The 22,010-nt window shown below is 43.2% G+C and overlaps 1 protein-coding gene across 2 annotated transcripts; it reads right to left on the bottom strand.

The window, feature by feature from the left end:
- Positions 1–878: 878 nt before the first annotated feature.
- On the bottom strand, positions 879–19,741 carry LOC138788007 (uncharacterized). Of its 2 annotated transcripts, none has more exons than XM_069965421.1 (4): positions 18,805–19,741; positions 8,940–9,096; positions 6,149–6,355; positions 879–1,715 (listed from the first exon to the last, which is right to left on the bottom strand). In XM_069965421.1, exons 1-4 carry the CDS (start codon positions 19,462–19,464, stop codon positions 1,177–1,179), a joined length of 1,563 nt encoding a protein of 520 aa, XP_069821522.1. In that variant the 5' UTR covers positions 19,465–19,741; the 3' UTR covers positions 879–1,176. The 2 variants fall into 2 exon arrangements, with proteins under 2 accessions (XP_069821522.1, XP_069821523.1); XM_069965422.1 differs by having other exon boundaries at positions 18,835–19,739.
- Positions 19,742–22,010: the final 2,269 nt, after the last annotated feature.

The raw sequence follows: 22,010 nt of genomic DNA, 5'->3' as shown, positions 1-22,010 counted from the left end.
TAATTTCTATAATTGAAGCGATAATCAGCATTATCTTGAAAAAGGGGAAGGCCCCTTTTAAAATTGGGTCCTATAGACCCATCTATCTTTTAAATGTAGATGCGAAAATTTTTGCAAAGATAATTGCTGTAAGACTAAAAAATCATTACGAGGTTGGTAAGTGTCAATCAAAATTTATTTAATTGATTTATTCCAGGGCGATCGCTCTTTTCAAATATATAGTCCAAACTAGCTATTTCCATGGCAGATAGGGCCACACTGGTAAAGATGGCAGTTCAGCCGCAGGTTTTGTATTTTTTTTTATGCAGCGCCCACCTGGATTCCAGACAAGTACTTTAGAAAATTGGAGGGATTGTTGGGGAACTTGCTATGGGGGAATGAGAGTCAAAGCTAGGTACAGTCGGTTCTCAGTGCCCTCTAGGTAGGGAGTTATGGATTTACCAAATTTTAGAGCTTACTACCAGGGCTGTGGAGTCAAAGTCAGAAAAAACTGTACTGACTCCAGCTTTAAAAAAAAAAAAAAAAAAAAAAATATCTTAAAAAATAAATTACAACATAACCACTATTTTGTTGTAGCCACAAAAAGTAATAGGCCCTGTGCCTGTCTGAGTATGGCTAAGTTGGCATTTTTATCTTCACATTTTTCTCTCATATGTGGCTCAGATGGGCAAAACATGATGTAAATAAGGCTTTAACCGTTCTTAAGGAGGAGGTAAGATGTATTATACAAATGAAGAAACAAAAACTGAGTGATAAACAGCACTACAAAAAAAAAAAAAAAAAAGTGAGGGAGGTGCCAGTGACCCAAGACACGACTAGGGTCCTACTCGCAAATGGAAAAATTGTTGCAGCACATAAATACATGATTTTTTTTTTTTTTTATTGGATTCTCAAGAAATAACAGTACATACAGTACACAACTTCCAAAACACTCTTACATCCCCCCCCAACCCACTTTGTTGCCATTACCTGGAGGAAAAAAAATTCTTCTTTAATTCAGGTCTCCAAAGTAAGCAACATTTCATTCCATTCAATAGGCCTGATTAATGGTCCCACTGAGGGTTACTAAAATGTTGTTGACTTTGGAAACATAAATGAATATTTTTTGCACTATATATATATTATTACACACACCGAAAGCAATATAAAGGACAAAGTGTGGGTATGGAAATAACGTTACCACGCTTTATTTAGCCCTCTTAGGTTCCTCTTAAATGGATTAACAGCCAGCAAGTCACGAAATGATTTTGCGCGTATGAAGTGTCCTCCTGTCAATGACTGGCTTTGCAGGTTATCTTCTAAACTTTTTCCACACTGTTCAAGGTTTATCATAGAGGCTGCAATTCTAGAGTCTCTCTTAACTATGATATGACTAAGAAATCGTCTCCAAGAACCAGAGGAGTTTTTACGGACATCCACCATGCTAGACGATAGTGAAGTGACTTGAGGTGAAGGAGGGCAGCTGACAGAAGAAAAGGCATGTGCTGGATATCTGGGTGTTGGAGGGCCAAGGTCTGGGCACACGGTAGACATTCCTGGCTTGCAGCGGTATTTGAGAGCTAACTTGCAAATGTATTGTTCAGCTTTTTGACGTTGCTTGATTGCAATAAGGGGAGAAGTGCCAGTGAATGGATGGTTACATACAGCTACATCAAAAGTTTGTGTGAGATCATATTGAGAATTTGAAGCCAAGCGTAAAAAGCCATCCAGGGTACCTATGAAAAGAAAGTACCATAATGCTTTATAAATGAAGAGAACAGAAGATCTAGCAGCCATGGATTACACCCTAAGTACCAGAATTTTACAGGTGCCAACAAATAGAAAGAAGTAAAAAGAGGGAGTCCAGCACCTCGTGTGATACCTTCTAAGATGGGCAAGAGTAAAGAAAAGAGTATGGACTCTCGCCTTGAAGCCCCTCGGGCTTTATGCGCATCACCTTGAATGTTGGGGTACTGCAGATCTGTGTGCTTGCCATAGGTCAGCGATCCAGGATTCTCCCAAAAAGTTGGGGCTATTTTAGACAATGCAAAACAGCTAAACAAAAATACTGACCATATGAGAGGCACTGCCTCAGCAGAAAATCCCCAAATGCAGAGTATTATAAAAAGCAATTTATTTAGTATAAGGTGCATACAGGATTAGTTTCAGGGCTGACCCCTTCATCAGATCCAAAAAGGTTGCATGCTATAGGACAGCATGGATGGATATACAGTGGTTTGCAATAAATTAGAATATCAACAAAATGTTATTTTTCCATTCAATTCAATTCAAAAAGTGATCTCATATATTCTATGGAGTTATGATCATGAAGTTAATGATTATGGATTACAGCCAAGGAAAACCCAAAAGTCAGTATTTCAGGAAAAAATGGAAAAATGTTTTTAACCACAGAAATGTCGACCAAATGAAAAGTCTGTACATTAAATGCCCTCAATACTTCATTGGGGTATCTTTTGCATGAATGACTGCATCAATGCGGCGTGGCATGGAGGCGATCAGCTGATGGCACTGCAGAGAGGTTATTGAAGCCCAGGTTGCTTTGATAGCGGCCTTCAGCTCATCTGCATTGTTGGCTCTGGTGTCTTTCATCTTCCTCTTGATAATACCCCATAAATCCTCTATGGGGTTAAAGTCTGGCGAGTTTGCTGGCCAATCAAGCACAGTGATGCTGTGGTTAGTAAACCAAGTATTGGTACTTTTGGCAGTGTGGACAGGTGGCAAATCCTGCTGGAAGATGAACATTCTAAAATTTCCTGGTATATGGCAGCTTTGGTGTTGATGAAACACAGTCAACCTACACCAGCAGATGACATGGCCCCCCAAACCAGCACTGATTGATTGAGGAAACTTCACATTAGATCTCAAGCAGCTTGGATTGTGTACAGCCTTTCCACTCTTCCTCCAGACTCAGGGACCTTGATTTCCAAATGAAATGCAAAATTTACTTTCATCTGAAAACAGCACCTTGGGCCACTAATCAACAGTCCAATTGTTCTTTTCCTTGGCCCAGATAAGACGATTCTGGTGTTGCATTCCATGTGTCAAGCCACTCCTGACTAAGAAACAACACTTGTATTCTATGTCCTGTAAACGTCTGTATGTGGTGGCTTTTGAAGCACTGACTCCAGCAGCAGTCCACTCTTTGTGAGTCTCTCCCAAATTTTTGAATGGCATTTTCTTTACAATCTTGATAAGACTGCGGTTCTCCCGGTTGCTTGTGCACCTTTTTCTACCACACTTTTTCTTTCCACTCAACTATTCATTAATATGCTTTGATACAGCACTCTGAGAACAGCCAGCTTTTTTAGCAATGAACTTTGGCAGCTTACCCTCCTTGTGGAGTGTGTGAATGACTGCCTTCTGGATATCTGTCAAGTCAGCAGTCTTCCCCACGATTGTGTTGCTTACTGAACCAGACTGAGGGACCTTTAATAACACTTGGCTACTGCAGGCGTTATAAGTTAATTATTCTAATTTTATGAAATACTGACTTTTGGGTTTTTCTTGGCTGTAATCCATAATCATAAATTTTAACAGAAATAAACGCTTGAAAAGTTCACTCTGTATGTAATGACTCTATAGAATATATGAGGTCACATTTTGAATAGAATTTCTGAAAAAAAAAAAAAACTTTGTTGATATTCTAATTTATTGCAAACCCCTGTAAATACATGTGCAAAAAAATGCACATGTACTTGCATTTGTTTGCACATTTACAGCCATCCATGCTGTGCTATAGTATGCAACTCTTTTGGATCTGATTAGGGGTCAGCTCCAAAACTCCAAAATTATCCTGTATGCACTTTTTGCAAAAAATGTTTTATAGTACTCTGCATTTGGGGAATTTCTGCTGAGGCAGCGCCTCTTGTATGGTCAGTATTTTTGTTTATCTGTTTTGCATATGTACCAACAACACATGTACATTGACTGCATATATCTGATGTTTATGAACCATGATTACTGAAACTAGATCCTTAGCGCTGTTATGGAAGTCATATTTTGTATATTTAGTGAAACCATTACAATATGGCACTGAGCTTCTAAATACGTACAGATGTTTACATTCCTTTAAGCTTACATAAATAAACACTAGTGCTAAGCAAGTTCCTTTATTTGTTAAAACGAAACATCATGACAGCAGGTGAGACGCCAGTGAAAAACAGGCATCTCACCTGCTGTCATGATGTTTCGTTTTAACAAATAAAGGAACTTAATTGCTACAAACGTTGTGTGTACTGCTAATTTCTTACTTTAAAATATTGTGAAGCTGAAGACAATGTATTACTAGCTTAGCTGAGCACCCCACATAGACTCTTACCAGCTGCATCTACCTGCAATATTCAACCCTTTGTATGTTGGCAAGAAGTGTGTCTGCCTAATAGTTAACCTCTGCTGTACCGGTACTGTGCCTTGTTACTGGAGTGCTAAGCAAATAACTCTTTGTACCTCAGCCAATGAAATACTGATGCGAGCCTTAGTAGAAGAACACATGCCCCCAGGATATATATACTGGCTGCCATATTTGAATAAACGAGATCCACTTTAACCCTTAGGGGACACAGCCAGTTTTCATTTTTGCGTTTTCGTTTTTCCCTCCTCGTGTCTATAAGGCCATAGCGCCTGCATTTTTCCACCTAGAGACCCAAATGAGCCCTTATTTTTTTGCGCAACTAATTGTACTTTTCTATGGCAGATGTAATTTTTGCCTAAAATGTGCCGGGAAACCAGAAAAAAATTATATGTGTGGTGAAATTGAAAAAAAAAAAATGTTTTGTTTTTTTTATTTGGGGGGGGGTTGTTTTTACTCCGTTCGCCCTGGGGTAAAACTGACTCGTTATATATGTTCCTTAAGTTGTTACGATTACAACGATATATAACATGTATAACTTTTATTTGATTTGATGGCTAAAAAACTAAAACCTTTTAAAGAAAATATATGTTCCTTAAAATCGCTCCATTCCCAGGCTTATAGCGTTTTTCTCCTTTGGTCTATGGGTCTGTGTGAGGTGTCATTTTTTGCGCCATGATGTGATCTTTCTATCGGTACCTTGATTACGCATATATGACTTTTTGATCGCTTTTTATTACAATTATTCTGGATTTGATGCGACCAAAAATGCGCAATTTTGCACTTTGGGATTTTTTTGCGCTGACGCCGTTTACCGTGTGAGATCAGGAATGTGATTAATTAATAGTTCGGGCGATTACGCATGCGGCGATAGCAAACATGTTTGTTTATTAATTTATTTATTTATTTTTATTTATAAAATGGGGAAAGGGGGGGTGATTCAGACTTTTATTAGGGGAGGGGATTTTGTGTTATTAAAAATACATTTTTCTTTTACTTTACACATATACTAGAAGCCCCCCTGGGGGACTTCTAGTATATGCACTCTGATCTCTCATAGAGATCCATGCAGTATAGTTATACTGCATGAATCCATGAGATCGGTGTTCTATTGCTTTTGGCTGCTGCAGCCAAAAGCAATAGAATGCCGAGCCGGGATCAGCGCCATTACGGCGCAGACCCCGGCCCGGGATGGATGCGGGGATCGCCCGCCCGCAATTGCGCCGCAGGGGGGCGATCCCCCCAATAGACCACCAGGGATGGATATGAGCAAGTATTTAGAAGCAGCTGTCAACTTTGACAGCTGCTTCTAAGTACTTAATTAGCGGGCACGGCGATCGGACCGTGCCCGCTAATAGCCGCGATCCCGGGCTACATGCGGCACCTGGGATCGCGGCAGTTCAGAGGGGGGTCGCCGCGCGACCACCCTCTGAACTCCCATAGCGGCACGAGGACGTTCAGTAACGTCCTGGTGCAGCTATGGGTTAACCATCGGTGTGATAGTGTGGTTACTCAGTACTTACTATAGACCTCAAATGTTTATTTGTAATAGACAGCACTTTTGGGGTGCATTCTTATCAGCTCCGACCCACTTTAGTTTAAGTTCACGTAGGGGGACAGCACTGACCCATGCTGATTACCATGTATTTTTTGTACCCACTAAACTGAGCATCTTGGAAAATACAAGGTACTAAAGGAAAGAGTCACAACCATCTGGTCTATTATTTAAAGTGTACAAAAAAAAAAAACACACAAGCTTTAAACCCAGCCTAAGAAGTTTTGCTAAATAGTATACTTTACCTGCAGACATTGGCCTTTTAGTTTGTGCAGTTCCACTCTGCAACTCCATTCTCCTTTCCATTGTACAATCTATAGATCTGGGTCTCATCACAGAGCTTCTATGTGGTGACATCAGTGATACAGAAGAGTGACATGAGCTGCTACAGAGGGAAGAACGGGAAGAACAGGAAGAGGAGGTGGAATCCAGGTCACTTGTTTCATAGAAACCTGCAACAGAGATGGCATGGTAAGTTCATGCATGCTCAATTTTTTAACATATCTATACTGGTTTTAAAGACATGTCAAAAGTTTTGATAAGTCTGCATCTGAGTGTTCAGACCCTTACCAATCGTGAGAACGAGCGAGATGATGACCGCACTGCAGCGCACTCCGCTCACCGCTCTGTGTCAGTGAAAAGAGATAGCTTTATATACTTACCATATATATATATATATATATATATATATATATATATATATATATATATAAGACACTTAGGCTTTTTAAGCAAGATATTTTATTTTCTTGCCAAAGTTTTATATTGAGGAAACGGGGGGGCCCCGACACCCATCAGACCACCCGGACTCTTCCTAATGGTCAGCCACAGTGCGGATTCAGCTGCTACTGGGTGAACTGTGCAGCTACTGATAACTGCACAGTCTTCTGCCGCCACTAATCAATAAGATCAGTGCAGAGCAGCAGAGGCATCCCCCTCCAGATTCCTGCAAGTAAAAGCCCTAGGGAACTGAAGGACCTTCAATGATGTCAGTCATGTGACTAATCACATGACTATGACATCACTGAAGGTCCTACAGTTATGTATCCTCTCTCCTGAGCTTCTGGCTGCAGGATATGCATTCTAGCATGCTTAAAGGGGAAGTCCGGGCAAAATAATTTTTAAGATATGTTATTGCCCAACAAAATTTATGAAAATTACTAATATACACTTATTATGGGAAGCGCACTTATAGTGCATTTTCCCTTCACTTACTACAGCATGGCGTGTTCAGGTCTTTGTAAAGTTGGTGATGTCACGTCACATAAACTGCTGCAGCAGGAGTTGGCAGTTTATGTAATGTGACATCACCAACTTTACAGAGACTTGAACACTTCATGCTGTAGTAAGTGCAGAGAAAACTCACTATAGGTGCGTTTCCCATAATAAGTGTCTATTAGTAATTTTCATAACTTTTGTTGGGCAATAAAATATCTTAAAATTATTTTGCCCGGACTTCCCCTTTACGGATATGTTAACACAATGTAATTCTGTAAGTCTTTCGGTCAATATTTTTTTCAACCAAAAACAGGAGTAGGTTGAAAACACAGAAGATGTGCAAATCTTTCTGTTATAATTTTGCCCTGTCAATTCCACTCCTGATTTTGGTTGAAAAAAAGACTTACAAAAATACTGTGTGTGAACATAGCCTAGTAATGTAATATCTAGAGTGTATTAAGGGGAGAAAGCGAGTGGCAACCTGTTAGGTCAGTGCTCACTTCCCCCTTGTACCCCGCTCACTGTCTATGTTATTACATGCACAGACAGCGAGTGGGGGAACCATAAGCAGTTGCATAAATAGAAAAAAAATGCTACAGTAACCTGCAAGTGTCAGCACTCACCACATATACTCCCTCCGTCGTACTCACCACAAAAAACTATTCTAAAGATTTTTGTCTTACATGTGGGGGGTGTGGCTATCTCCTGTTAGCTTGCACTCCACGCATTTCCTGTAGTAGTTTTAAACAGAGTTTAGTTGGATCCTGCATGCCCAGTTTTGTAGACATAGTCCGAGAGAGGCCTTTGCTAGTATAGGGACCATCTCTCTTGGGTTCACTTTAATGGGGTGAGATGGTACATTCCATTTGATCAAATGGTCTGCTAAGAACCTCATTTAAAAAACATTTTTAGAACAGGTTTTTATTGTGAGGAAGCATATGCAGTCCTCACACTTGCAGGTTACTGCAGCATTTTTTCTGTTTTTGTCTGTATGTCAGCCACAGCAGCATGCAAACTGCAGTGTGAACAAGTGTTAGTGGAGTGCTGGCTATTTCTTGCTTTTTATGTCTCTCTGACATGTCAACAAAAATTTTATATAATTGTGTGTGTTTGCTGAGATGAGACTGATGATGCAGACAGGGGGCAGGGCGTGATGTCACAGGAGGCTTGGCTGGATCCCCCAATCCCCTTAGGGATCCACCATCTCTGACCAGCCAGAAGCAGGTGTTGCACTGATTTTGATGATTGTGCAGAAGTATGCAGTGAAATTATGGCTGTGTTCACACATGTTGGGAGTGTCATTGCAGTACTGCAGGGTATTCACAAAAATGATGCAGTAACACAAGTAATTGAGAGGATCAGAGCCCTATTGTGCCTTGAAATGAAAAAAAAAAAACACAAAACAAAAAAAAACGCAAAAAGTTCTTTACTTTATTCTAATACCAGCGTTACAGGTGCGGGCGGGGACAGCAATGAAATGATAAAGTACTGCAAATAATTCAGTAACACAATGAAACTGCAATGTGTGAACACAGCCTAGATGTTCTGCAACAGGTTTGGGCAGGGTGGGGGACTGTGATGAACAGCTGAGGGAAAGCATTGCATTCTGGAGCCTGTAGCACTGTGTATAACTGCTCAACCAGGAAGTGCAGAAACACAAAACAGAACAAACCCCCCCCCCCCCCCCCCCAAAAAATGAATTTTTGGTAGTTTCAAAACTGGAATAGATAGGCAAGCAATGCTTTATGCTTCTGCAGAAGTTTCATTTTTTTTAACCTGGAGTTCCCCTTTAACCATTTCATAGCATCTTCCCAGTACCTGAGCTGTGAGCCGACATACAATTCCCACTTTTCCGCCTTGTAAACAGAAGATCACTTGTAACCCCAGAACTTCCTAATCTGGGTCGAGGTGCCAAAGATCCAGATCCCATTCTGCGCAAGAATGTAGTTTCAGTAGGAACCACTAGAAGTAATGGCTAGATAAAACACAGAATTGGAGACAAAGTATTGATAATTATGAATTAATTCAAAGTTAACCAATATCTTTATTTAAAGGATTAAAGGAAAACTGACTAACAGCATGAAACACTGACAATCTTTCCTTTCACAGTAAATGAAGAGAGACGTTAAATGGCTGCGTCATTTCAGAAAGACGGGGAACACCCCAAATGCTCGGGAACCGCTAATTAGCATATTAGAAATGATCAAAAATCTGCCCAGTACCGGACGGCACAGGACTATCAAGACCGGCACTTAGCAGGTGGCGCATATGAGAAGATTCACTGGCCCGAACCTGCTGATAGTGCCGCTTTAAGGGTGCCTTCACATGTACCGTATCGCTGTGAGTTTCTCGCACATAAATCCACAGTGATACTGATTGCTATCAAGTCAATGTATGTGTATTCTCACTCAGGGCCACCATCAGGGCAGTATTGGCGGTACAGTTGTCAGGGGCCCGGGCTCAGACTAAGCTCAGAGGGGCCCGGCCACCTGACACCTGTACCGCACACACTTTCCTCCTGCCTTTCTGTGTCTATACACTATAGACAGACAGGAAGGTGTCTACACAGACAGGGCCCCCTCCCCTGCCCTCCATTACCTTAACTGGCTGCTTCCTCCTCTCTTCTAAAGTCCCGACATTAGAGAAAGAGGAAGGGGAGGGGCCAGAGCCGCCTGTGAGGAGGAGAAGACAGGAAGCTGAGGACTCCAGAGCATGGCCCCCTGTGCTTCCCTGGAGAGAGAGAGACAGAGACAGAGAGAGTGTGTGTCTGTGTATATACACAACTATATATCCTATGTGTGTACAAGGCAGCATATATCCTGTGTGTGTGTGTACAAGTATATATCCTGTGTGTGTGTACAAGTATATATCCTGTGTGTGTGTGTGTGTGTACACGAGTATATATCCTGTGTGTGTGTGTGTACACAAGTATATATCCTGTGTGTGTACAAGTATATATCCTGTGTGTGTGTACACACAAGTATATATCCTGTGTGTGTGTACAAGTATATATAAATTGTGTGTGTGTACAAGTATATATATTGTGTGCGTGTGTCCAAGTATATATCCTGTATGTGTGTGTGTGCTTGTGTACACAAGTATATATCCTGTGTGTGTGTGTGTGTGTACAAGTATATATCGTGTGTGTACACAAGTATATATCCTGTGTGTGCGTGTGTACATAAGTATATATCCTGTGTGTGTGTACACAAGTATATATCCGGTGTGTGTGTGTATGTACAAGTATATATCCTGTTTGTGTGTGTAGTGTACAAGTATATATATGTGTGTGTGTGTGTACACAAGTACTGTATATATCCTGTGTGTGTACAAGTATATATCCTGTGTGTGTGTGTGTGTACACAAGTATATATTGTGTGTGTGTAGAAGTATATATCCTGTGTGTGTGTATACAAGTATATATCGTGTGTGTGTGTGTATACAAGTATATATCGTGTGTGTGTGTGTATACAAGTATATATCGTGTGTGTGTATACAAGTATATATCCTGTGTGTGTGTGTGTGTGTGTGTATGTGTGTGTACACAAGTCAGTAGTGGATTATAATAGGGACGTTTCGGGCGGTAGCCCGGGGCCCTGAGCTCCTGGGGGGCCCATGACCACCCAAAAAGACTTATACTTTCAGTGGTGTATTGTCTCCTGGCTACACTTCCGCCATGATTTGCAAAAAAATCACTGTTTTTTTAATGGCAATTTTGCACAAATCAGGGCATCATGACATTATCTATACTGTACTATGAACGCCAGGCTAGTGCTGCCATAGTTACAGTGTGCTGGGCTTGGTGAACAGCCCGGGGCCTATGGTAAAGTTAATCCGTCCCTGGTACAAGTATATATCCTGTGTGTGACCGTATGTAAGTATGTCTGGTGTGCATATGATGTATGGTGTGTAAAGTGCACATGTGTGTATGTGTGTGTACAAGTATATATCGTGTGTGTGACTGGCAATATGTTCAGGATTCTGTACATTAGCTAATGCAGCCTGACTATGAAATATGTCTCCTGGATTATTAAACATTCGGGTTTACTGTATAATATACATACTTACCTAGGACTTGTATGCAAGTATTAGAAAGCTTTATTCTCTTATACTGGTGTTCTGCCCCTGCTCTGTTATTCCTCCTGGACTAAATTTAAAGTGTGACCGTATGTAATCTATATAGGTATGTCTGTTATCTGAATAAATCCAAAATAAAAATGCAAATGAGTTCCTTTAATGCACCCATAGGGGGAGATTTACCAAAGGGTGTAAAATGTAGACTGGTGCAAACTGCCCCCAGCAACCAATCACAGCTCAGCTTCCAGCTCTGGTGAAAGGAAAGTGGAGCTGTGATTGGTTGCTGTGGGCAGTTTGCACCAGTCTAAATTTTACACCCTTTGATAAATCTCCCCCATAAACTTTCATTAGTCATGGACACCCTTACGGATTTTTCCAGAAGGGTGTCCGTTCTGGAAAATAGAACCGGATTTTTTAGAACCGGTCCTATTTTTGTCCGGAATTCCGTCCCAAACGCCCCCATAGGTGTCTATGGGAGCCTTGAAGTCCTGGACGCTTTCCTGATGCACATCAGGAAAGCGTCCGAAGTTCCACTCACCCGGACCTCACGAGTCGGCTCCCCCAGGCCTCTTCTGCCACTGCTCTCGGTGTGTCCCGGACTCCTGCTGCCTCCTCCTCCCCTCCCTGGACCTGAGCAGCGCCGCCCGATCTGCAAATCCAGCGCTGGAACAACCCATATACTGTCCTGCTGACAGGTCATGATGGGAGTTGTGCTTCTGCAGCCTGTGGCCATCCAGGCTGCAGAAGTACAACTCCCATCATGACCTGTCAGCCAAGCATTATGGGAGTTGTAGTTCTGCAAGCTGTGACCATACAGTTTGCAGAACTACATCTTACATCATGTCCTATTTTTTTTTCTGATCAGGAAATCCTGAAGGTAAAAACGGATTATTGTCAGGAAATCCTGATCAGGAGGCCTCAAATGGCATCAGGAAAGTATCAGGATTTCCTGACAGTACAAACTGACACGGACGTGTGAATGGGGCCTTATACATACTCAGTTATCCATAAGCAGACACGTCTTGTCCCTGCGCCATCCAAAGTACGCAGTTTGAGCAGCTCATGCGTGAGAACGAGACGTGTCTGCTTTTGCCTAATTGCGTATGTATAAGTAAGTGTGCACTTCACAACCAGCGTGCAGGTGGGACGGTGTAGTGAGGGGCCGAGGAACTTCCCCAGTGCATTAAAGGAACTCATTTGCAGAACGGCCGGATCATCTCAGCCGGTACTTAAGTACCGGCCCTATGATCTTTCCAGCCGCAGAGCTCTGATGCGGGCGCATCAGCGCGCGCCCACATCAGAGCTCCCCATAGCACGCTCGCTTCACTGTGTGAACTGACAGGTCCTTCTGCGGACGGAATTCACTGTATTCCGGCTGCAGAAAACTGGGTGCTCTATTTAAACAGACAGCTGCTGACCATAGCTGCCTTAGGTCCCTCTTTAGCCATCACTAGTGTTTTTAAGTACTCAGCTTTTCCTGGATTCTGACTGTCTGCCCTGTTCCCTTTGCCTGCTGTTTTGGACGTCACTTTACTCTCCTGGCTTGACCTTGGCTTGTTGTGTGTACTTGTGTCTGGTTCTGACTCGGCTTGTACCTTAGACTATTGTGCGGTTTCTGATTTTGTCCCTGTCCTGCTTGTTTTGTTCCCGGTCTGTCTGATGTTTCGTAAGGCGTAAGCCTAATGCACTATTAAAAGGCCCGATCTTCACAGTAAGCGAGCGCCGACCTGTCAAAGCAACTGTGTCTGCATGCCACTTCAATTTATGGAATTATTGCTTTTGCCTATGGGGGGCCCTGACATTTTGGCTGTATGGGGCCCTGAAATTTCTGATGGCGGCCCTGTTCTCACTGCATGTTTGGTGCGATTTTTACATGAGAGTTTTGATTTTCATATGATTTTCACAGGCGAGTTCAACACCACAAAAAACGTAGCTACTTTCATACAACAATGCAAACCTGCTAATAGTTTTCCTTTAAAGGGGTATTCAGGGAAAAACCTACCTTTTCCCTATCCACAAGATAAAAGTAGAAGATTGCGGGGACCTCCTACTTTTCCAAAGTGTTCATTTTTCCATGGATACCCCTTTAAGGCAGTTTTTATACAGCCTTAAATGTTTGCAAACTTAAAAACATATTTGGACCGAGTGGACTGCGCCAATTTTCATTTTTGTGTTTTCTTTTTTTCCTCCTCCCCTTCTAAGAGCTCTAGCACTTTCATTTTTCTATCTACAGGCCCTTTGTTTTTTTTCAGGAACAGGTGTACTTTGTAATGGCATCTTTCATTCTAACATAACATGTATGATGAAACCCCAAAAATATTATTTATGAAAATATAAATTTGTGAAATCATAAAAAAATGCAATTAGGTAACTTTTGTGGGGTTCCTGTGTCTATGTAATGTCATGTCAAAATCTGGCCCGCAGGCCAAATCTGTCCCGTGGTGCCATTATTTTTGGCCCGCTAGGCAATTCAGAGTTTTAATTACATGTGGCCCCCCCATGGCTACTATATAAGAGACTATGGGGAAGGGCTGGCTACTATATAAGAGACTATGAGGAGGGCTGGTCACTGCATGAGGTTATGGCGGAGGGCAGGCTACTATAAGAGACTTTAGGGAGAGCTGGCCACTACATGAGACTATGGGAGAGGGCTGGCTATTATAAAAGAGACTACTGTGGAGGGCTGGCTACTATATGAGACTACTGTGGAGGGCTGGCTACTATATGAGACTACTGTGGAGGGCTGGCTACTATATGAGACTACTGTGGAGGGCTGGCTACTATATGAGACTACTGTGGAGGGCTGGCTACTATATGAGACTACTGTGGAGGGCTGGCTACTATATGAGACTACTGTGGAGGGCTGGCTACTATATGAGACTACTGTGGAGGGCTGGCTACTATATGAGACTACAGTGGAGGGCTGGCTACTATATGAGACTACTGTGGAGGGCTGGCTACTATGAGACTACTGGGGAGGGCTGGCTACTATATGAGACTACTGGGGAGGGCTGGCTACTAAATGGGAAACTTGGGGGGTTGGCTACTATTTGGGCACTATTGGAAAGGCTGGCTAATATGTGGGGCAATTTTGTGGGTGTTGGCTATTATATGGGTTGGGGTTTAATCATGTCATAGCAATTTATCATGTCATGCCATTTATCATAGTGCATGGGGCTGGGAGATGCACACCACTGACAGTGCCAGGAACAACGCGTGCTGCTCTGACAGTGCCAGCACCGCGGCCTTCACACTTAAATAATTATCAAAGTTGGCCCGCAAGTTTGTCCAATTTTTTAATTTTGGCATACTGTGTATTTGAGTTTGACACCCCTGCACTATATGGTAAAAGTGACAAGATACCTTTATTCTGTAGGTCAGTCCGAACGCAAGCATATGTAGGTTTACTCAGATTCTCTTATGTTATATATATTTTTTTATGAAAGCCTTTTTTTTTTTTCTTTTGCAATTAATTATTAACAAAATGGTCCTATTGTGACTCTTATAACGGTTTTAGATTTTCACCTGTATGGGCTGTATGGGGTGTCCTTTTTTGCGCCATGATCTCTAGTTTTTATTAATACCATATTTGTATTATACAAAAACAAATCCAACAAAGGATCAAAGGAATGCAGGACAATCCAGAATATACTTATATTTCTTTATTAGAATAGAATTAAATTTAAAATACATACTGATAAAGTAAAAAACACAAAAACTAGGGGAATGAGACAACACAAAATACACAGAACGGTGATGGGACATAAAGCAATATTTTATGAAATCATATATTGCACATGCATGAAAGTTGAATTAAATTAGTATGATCATGGCAGTATAAACACCCTCCATTGAGTAATAAATAGTATAAATAATATTAAATTAGCAGCAATAAGAATCAAGTGCATATGGTAAACAACCTATTGAGAGCTGCAATTTATTAAATAAATAAATAACTATATCAGTGAAATCACCAACACGTATATATCAAATAAACATACAAACTAGGAGGATGTGTATACTGCAACAAGTCCCATACACCCACTCACCCTACGCACGTTTCGCGTGGCTCGCTTTGTCAAGGGATATCCCTTGACAAAGCGAGCCACGCGAAACGTGCGTAGGGTGAGTGGGTGTATGGGACTTGTTGCAGTATACACATCCTCCTAGTTTGTATGTTTATTTGATATATACGTGTTGGTGATTTCACTGATATAGTTATTTATTTATTTAATAAATTGCAGCTCTCAATAGGTTGTTTACCATATGCACTTGATTCTTATTGCTGCTAATTTAATATTATTTATACTATTTATTACTCAATGGAGGGTGTTTATACTGCCATGATCATACTAATTTAATTCAACTTTCATGCATGTGCAATATATGATTTCATAAAATATTGCTTTATGTCCCATCACCGTTCTGTGTATTTTGTGTTGTCTCATTCCCCTAGTTTTTGTGTTTTTTACTTTATCAGTATGTATTTTAAATTTAATTCTATTCTAATAAAGAAATATAAGTATATTCTGGATTGTCCTGCATTCCTTTGATCCTTTGTTGGATTTGTTTTTGTATAATACATTTTTCGGTGCGTTTAGGACTATAACTGTTTTTGGGCACTTTTTGTTTTGGATAATACCATATTTGTGTAGCTCGGACGTTTTGATCACTTTTTATTAATTTTTTTTTATATATAATGTAACAAAAAAAATCTTCAATCCTGGCACTTTTTTCCCTCTTTTTGTTTACGCCATTCGTGATGATGATTGTTATATTTTAATAGATCGGACATTTACGCACGCCACGGTATATAATATGTTTATTTAGGGTAGCTTCACACATACCGACTCTCGCCTAGGTCCTGGCAGATCCCACCCGGCCAATCAGTGGCTGCGGCAGGGCAACACACTGAATGGCCGGGCGTGAGAGCAGTACACCGGGACCCTGTGCAGCGCGGACAGGTAATGTATACAGAGCGGGCACCAGGCACAGCTGAAGGTGTTAGGCGGCCGGCAGAATTGCATACACGCAGCAGTCGTTCAGACCGCTGGGTGTGTGTAATGAAAGTGATCTGCCAGGACCTAGCCGACTCGCAGCATTATTAACTCTACGAGTCGGTATGTGTGAAGCTACCCTTAATTATTTTTATATGTTTTACTTCTAAAATATAATAGAGGGTGATTTTAATTTTTATTGGGGGAGGGGCTTTGGGGTATTTTTAAAAACATTTTAGCTGTTTTTTTTTTTTGTTTTTTTTTTTACAACATTTTAAAGAGACTCTGTACCCACAATATTACCCCCCAAACCACTTGTACCTGCAGATAGCTGCTTTTAATCCAAGATCTGTCCTTGGGTCCGTTCGGCAGGTGATGCAGTTATTGTCCTTAAAAAACTACTTTTATGGTGCGTTCACACCTACAGGATCTGCAGCTGATTTTCTGCAGCAGATTTCATTTAAATAACTGAACACAGCATCAAATCTGCTGCAGATCTGCTGCAGATCCTGTAGGTGTGAACGCACCCTTATTAGGGTACAAACCCACTTGACGTATTTGCTGCGTAAATCAGTCTTAAAAATAAGCAGGCAAAACGCAGGTTGGCTTTATACAATTGTTCTGCGTTAAAATACGCAATTGCGTATTTTTGAAGAGTGAAGCTACATGCGTTTTTCGCACAGGTTGTTAACAACTGATGCTTTGCTAACAACAAGCTTCACGCTTAAAAAATACGCAATTGCGTATTTTAACGCAGAACAATTGTATAAAGCCAACCTGTGTTTTGCCTGCTTATTTTTAAGACTGATTCACGCAGCAAATACGTCAAGTGGGTTTGTACCCTTAAACTTGCATCCCTGTGTCAAATTGGCGTGGCCTAGTGTACCCATGCCCTAGGCCTGCACCGCCTCTCCGTCCCTCCTCCCTGCCCTCCCCATCATTAGGAATGACCTGGGCAGGATTTTTCCTATTTATCACCTGTGTGAATACTGCACATGAGCTGGATCGTTAAGGCACCTGTGCAGTGAATAGGAAAAATACTGCCCAGGGCATTCCTAATGATGAGGAGGGTGGGGAGGAAGTATGGAGAGGCGGTGCAAGGCTTTGGCACAGACACTCTAGGCCACGCCAATTTGACACAGGGCTGCAAGTTTAAAAGTTGTTTTTTAGGACAATAACTGCATCACCTGCCAAACAGACCCCACGACAGATCTTGGATTAAAAGCAGCTATCTGACGGTACGAGCGGTTTGAGGAGGTCAGATTGTGGGTACAGATTGTGTCTGTACCCACAATCTGACCCCCCCCCCCCCCAACCACTTGTACCTTCGGATAGCTTCTTTTAATCCAAGATCTGCCCTGTGGTCCGTTTGGCAGGTGATGCAGTTATTGTACTAAAAAATTACTTTTAAACTGGCAGCCCTGTGCCCTACAGGTGTGGCCTGGATTGTGTATGCATTAGGCTGGCACACCCTCTATGTCCCTCCTCATAATTAGGAATGCTCCAGGCAGATTGCCTACTATTCCCCACCTGTTTAGCCCGGCACATGGGCTGGATCGTTAAAGACCTTTGCAATGTTTAGCCAGGAGAGAATGTTCCAGTGGCATTCCTAGTGATGAAGAGGGTGGGGAGGAGGGACGCAGGGGTGGTGCAAAGTTAGGTCACAGATACTCCTGTAGGGCACAGGGTTGTAAGTTTGTAAATGGAGCTTAAAGTGACTGTACCACCAGGCCCAGGCTGAAGCACTGGAGGCGGCCGACCCACCCTTAGTGGGAGGAAACCCCCGCCCCTCTATGATAGGGTAACATTGATTCTAATGGAGTCACGTCACGGAGGGGCTGGAGTTTCTTCCCACTAAGGGTGGGTCGGCCCACCTCCAGTGCTTCAGCCTGGCCTGGTGGTACAGTCACTTTAATTGCAAACCGCGCCTGAACTGGAGACAACAGTAGGGGGAAAAGTGGCCATGTTTTTGTAGCGCTGGATAACCCCTTTAAAAGCAGCTATCTGAAGGTACAAGTGGTTTGGGGAGGTCAGATTGTGGGTACAGAGTCACTTTAATGGATTGGGACTTTTCGATACTAATGTAGCCTCTTCACAGAGTTAGCAACATACAAGATTGTCATCAGGAAAAGACCACCCACTCCATCTAGTCTAGTTCTGAGTAGTTCAGGACATTGAGGCTGGAGACTTGCTGCATCCACTGCACACACAGGAGAAGCTGGTTTATATGTTTTCTTATTCCCTAAGAAGTCGCCCCAGGATCATGTAGGACATTAGGGAGAAGCTTTGGAGCCAGATCTACTTTACACCAGTGTGATAAATAACTCCCCTGGAGTCTGACTGGCAATTTATGAAACAGTCGGAGTCGGTCCTGATAAAATTCAGGAGTCGGAGCCAGAGCTGCGGCTTATGGACTCCACAGCCCCGCCTTGATGACATGAAGACTTTGTCCTGCAGTTAGGTCTCTTATACCCACCTTCCACAAACACACACCTCTTACCCAAACAAAGCACAGATATAAAAACATAGGACATATCCTATCCTCTTGCTGTGTAACTATGTTACAGAGTACTTCATGAAGTGTACATTAACATGGATTACAAACCTACCTTACAGGATATGGGATATGGCGGACTCACCTCTTGGTCTTTACTTTGCTCAAAGGTCTCACCCACATTCTGTGCAGCCAAATTATGACCCTCTGTAGTAGGTGACTGGCAAACCCAAGGGTTATTGCTGATGGCACTGTCAGCTGGTGCTTGATACTGTCTCCTTAGAGGATGTGAATGGTCTGTGAGGTTTTCCTGGGTCTGTGCCGAGTTGGTCCTTGCAGGTCTCACAGACTCCACATTGCACTCGGCCAGCTTTCTTATGGGGGAGCCCTCCAGCAGGCCTTGCACCAGATCCTGCTGGGAGCAGCCTGATGGTGGGCTGTGGTGGTCTTCTGGAGGAAACATCTCTATACAGTTCTCTAGTGTACATGCGCTCAGTCTGCCGAGGACCTCCTCTTGGATGCTCTCAAACGGTGAACTACAAGGCACAGCCCGATCCAAGTCCGTCCTCTTATAAGCGTCCTCTGTACACCGTCTGTGCCATTTGATGCGATCCCCCTTGTGTCGCGGGTTCCTGTGTTCTTCCTCCAATGCTCCTCTCACCCTTTCCTCCGCCTCTAGTCTCATAAACTGGAGTTCCTTTAGGCTTTCTGTAGTCAACTCCAGCCATCTGTTGATCCACGTCCGATCTGACCGGGTGAGAGCAGGCGGCTGCATAGTGCAACAGATCTCACCTGGAGAAATAAAGCTCCGTTCAGATGTGGCTGTTTATAACTCCTCGGCCATGTATCGAAGAGGCAGCAAGGTCCCAAACAATACAGCTTGCACTCCCAAGTAGCTGGGATCTCGTAGCAGCCAATCAGCGCTTGGGATTGATAGGATTCTAGATGTCACAGTGTGAACAATCGCTTTCCGGATGCCAGCACTCGCACAATAGGAGGAAACCGCTCCTTATACGTCTATCAGCGGCTCAGAGTAATGGGGGGTTTGCCGCTTCCCAGAATGTCACAACCCCCTCACCTTACATCTCTCCGCACTCTGCTCAGGCGCCGGAGGTTTAAACTAAATTACGTCACAGCGGGGCGGGAAAAGTGTAAAACGCACGTGATTGTGTACTGTGATTATATTTTGTATAATATGTAATAATGACCAGGTCATTTAACATTGGGGATGGGGGCTCCTGAGGGGACCACTCGGCCCTGCACCTGGCCATATAACTGTATGCAATCCTCAGAGTACATGACTGTCTTGAGAGAGAGGGGTCATGTAAGCAGATGTGTGTGCATCAGTGCAGGCTGCTCCACCTTCTCACCCAGCAGAGCTGAGCAGATGGCCTGCTTAGCTCTGCGTCCTCCAGGAGTCTGTGCACTTAGGGCCCTATTCCACGGGACGATTTATCGTTAACGATAAACGATCCAAACGACCGCTATTGCGAAAGAGATGAGATCGTTCACCCATTTACATGGAACGATAATCGTTCCTTTAGATCGTTCGTGCGGTCATCTTGTCGTCGCTATTGCGTTCGTCACTACTGCGAACGACCGAACAACATCTAATTCAATGCGAACGATTTTCAAACGAGCAACGATAAAAATAGGTCCAGGTCTTATTAAACGATCACCGATTTCTCGTTGGGTCGTTAATCGTAAACGAACAATTGTCGTTTAGATTCACACGATTTAACGATAATCTGAACGATAATCGTCCCATGGAATAGGGCCCTTACAGTACAGAAGGTTATTTACAGGAAGGACATCATAGAGGCGAGGACCTGGACCTTGCAGGGACGCCATGTAGAGACAGCCAGAGCCTGGCAAAGGAGGAGGTCAAAGGTGAAAGAGGCCTTTGTGACATGTCTGCTGTCCAGCAGAGGTGGTATAGCTGGAAGCAGTAGTGAGGAGTTTGCCACATGGTGCAGCAGAAAGGATATTGCTATGTGGTGGAGTTTCTTATATGATGTAACAACATGAGTGGAGGTGATAGTATTCTAAAACGAAGTTTGAGGTTTTTGCTTTTCAGAAATGTAAACAGAGAGATACAGGATAGTTGTCACAGGTCTGCACGTCTATGTTAAACATCTGAACAAAGGTATGTGCACACTACGGAAATCATACGCATAACTTGCCGCCGATTCCGCCACTCGCTCCCCCCCCCCCCCCCCCCCCCCCCCCCCCCCAACACACATACACGCTCCCTCTTGAATTTCCACCGATCTCATAGACTCCATACTATGGTCAGGTGGATTCCTCCTCCGCCGCCGCCCAAAAAATGGCCAGGTTCATTCTCCATAGAATTCGCCCCATAAAATGGAGTCTATGGGACCGGCAGAGAGTGAAGTGGGGACAAGCAGCGAAATTCACAGCAAGTTATCCAAGTGATTTGCATAGTGTGCACATACCCTAAGGCTGTAAGCCTTGTAATTCTGCAGCCCTGCTGTGAGTGTTGTGACTAATTCTTAAGGATTATTCACACCAGGTCCAGTCCGCAGAACATCATCCATACACGGAAGGAATTCTGCGGACATGTGAATGACCCCTTATAACTGTTATTGTGTAACCCTATATCACTGCTAAAAACCATACAGCTGAGTGGAGTGTTGTGGATAAAGGTCTAATCTCCAGTGTAAACACAGCACATACGGCACAACAGAGTGCCCCAAAAAAGCTACTGTTTCTTCCGGCTGTGGGAAATGTAGAGAAGTGTCCCCAAATGTGTGGTTCTCCAGCAGCTGTGAAACTCATAAACACTGGATATAGCCTCCACTTCCCATATGTATACAGCACCACTGCCTGGCTATGTATCTGCCTCTGCACTGTTATCAGCAGTTTGGCACACCCAAATGCCAGGAGGTGTGGCAGGAGTAATGTTAGGAGGTGTTTGAAAGTATATAATGCTATATTTTATAATGATTTCACTAATTACTAATTACTGTCAGGGGCTACTATTGTTGGTCCCTTCTGTTAGGGCTGCTCTCTTTCAGTTTCACAGTAAACACAGTGGGAGACATTTATGAAAACTGCACCCCTGGCGTATGATTCGCTCCTTCTCCCTGCAGTACGCCCAGGGCCGTTTTTAGAGGCGGGCGTGCCGGGCAACCGCACGGGGCGCCGACAGCTAGGGGGCGCTGGTGGCACCTCTACCCCCCTGGACCTCACCTAGCGGCGTGCTCCCCCGCCCATCGCCCGCCCCATCATCTGCCCCTCAGCACACCCCATCATCTGTCCAGATCGCCGCCAGGGTCGGGCTGGGCCGGGGGGCGCACA

This window comes from Dendropsophus ebraccatus, chromosome 4, assembly GCF_027789765.1.
Source record: "Dendropsophus ebraccatus isolate aDenEbr1 chromosome 4, aDenEbr1.pat, whole genome shotgun sequence".
NCBI classification, from domain to species: Eukaryota; Metazoa; Chordata; class Amphibia; order Anura; family Hylidae; genus Dendropsophus; species Dendropsophus ebraccatus.
Note: the sequence above shows the minus strand (reverse complement) of the source record. Positions and strands in the feature narration are given on the sequence as shown.

What these genes read in the sequence shown, in the direction of transcription:
- LOC138788007 (XM_069965421.1), bottom strand. Translation starts at nt 19,464, where the DNA reads ATGCAGCCGCCTGCTCTCACCCGGTCAGATCGGACGTGGATCAACAGA. An exon ending in CATATCCCATATCCTGTAAG is followed by an intron (nt 9,097 to 18,804) that starts GTAGGTTTGTAA and finishes TGTTTTATCTAG; the next exon opens with CCATTACTTCTAGTGGTTCC. An exon ending in TATGTCGGCTCACAGCTCAG is followed by an intron (nt 6,356 to 8,939) that starts GTACTGGGAAGA and finishes TCTCTGTTGCAG; the next exon opens with GTTTCTATGAAACAAGTGAC.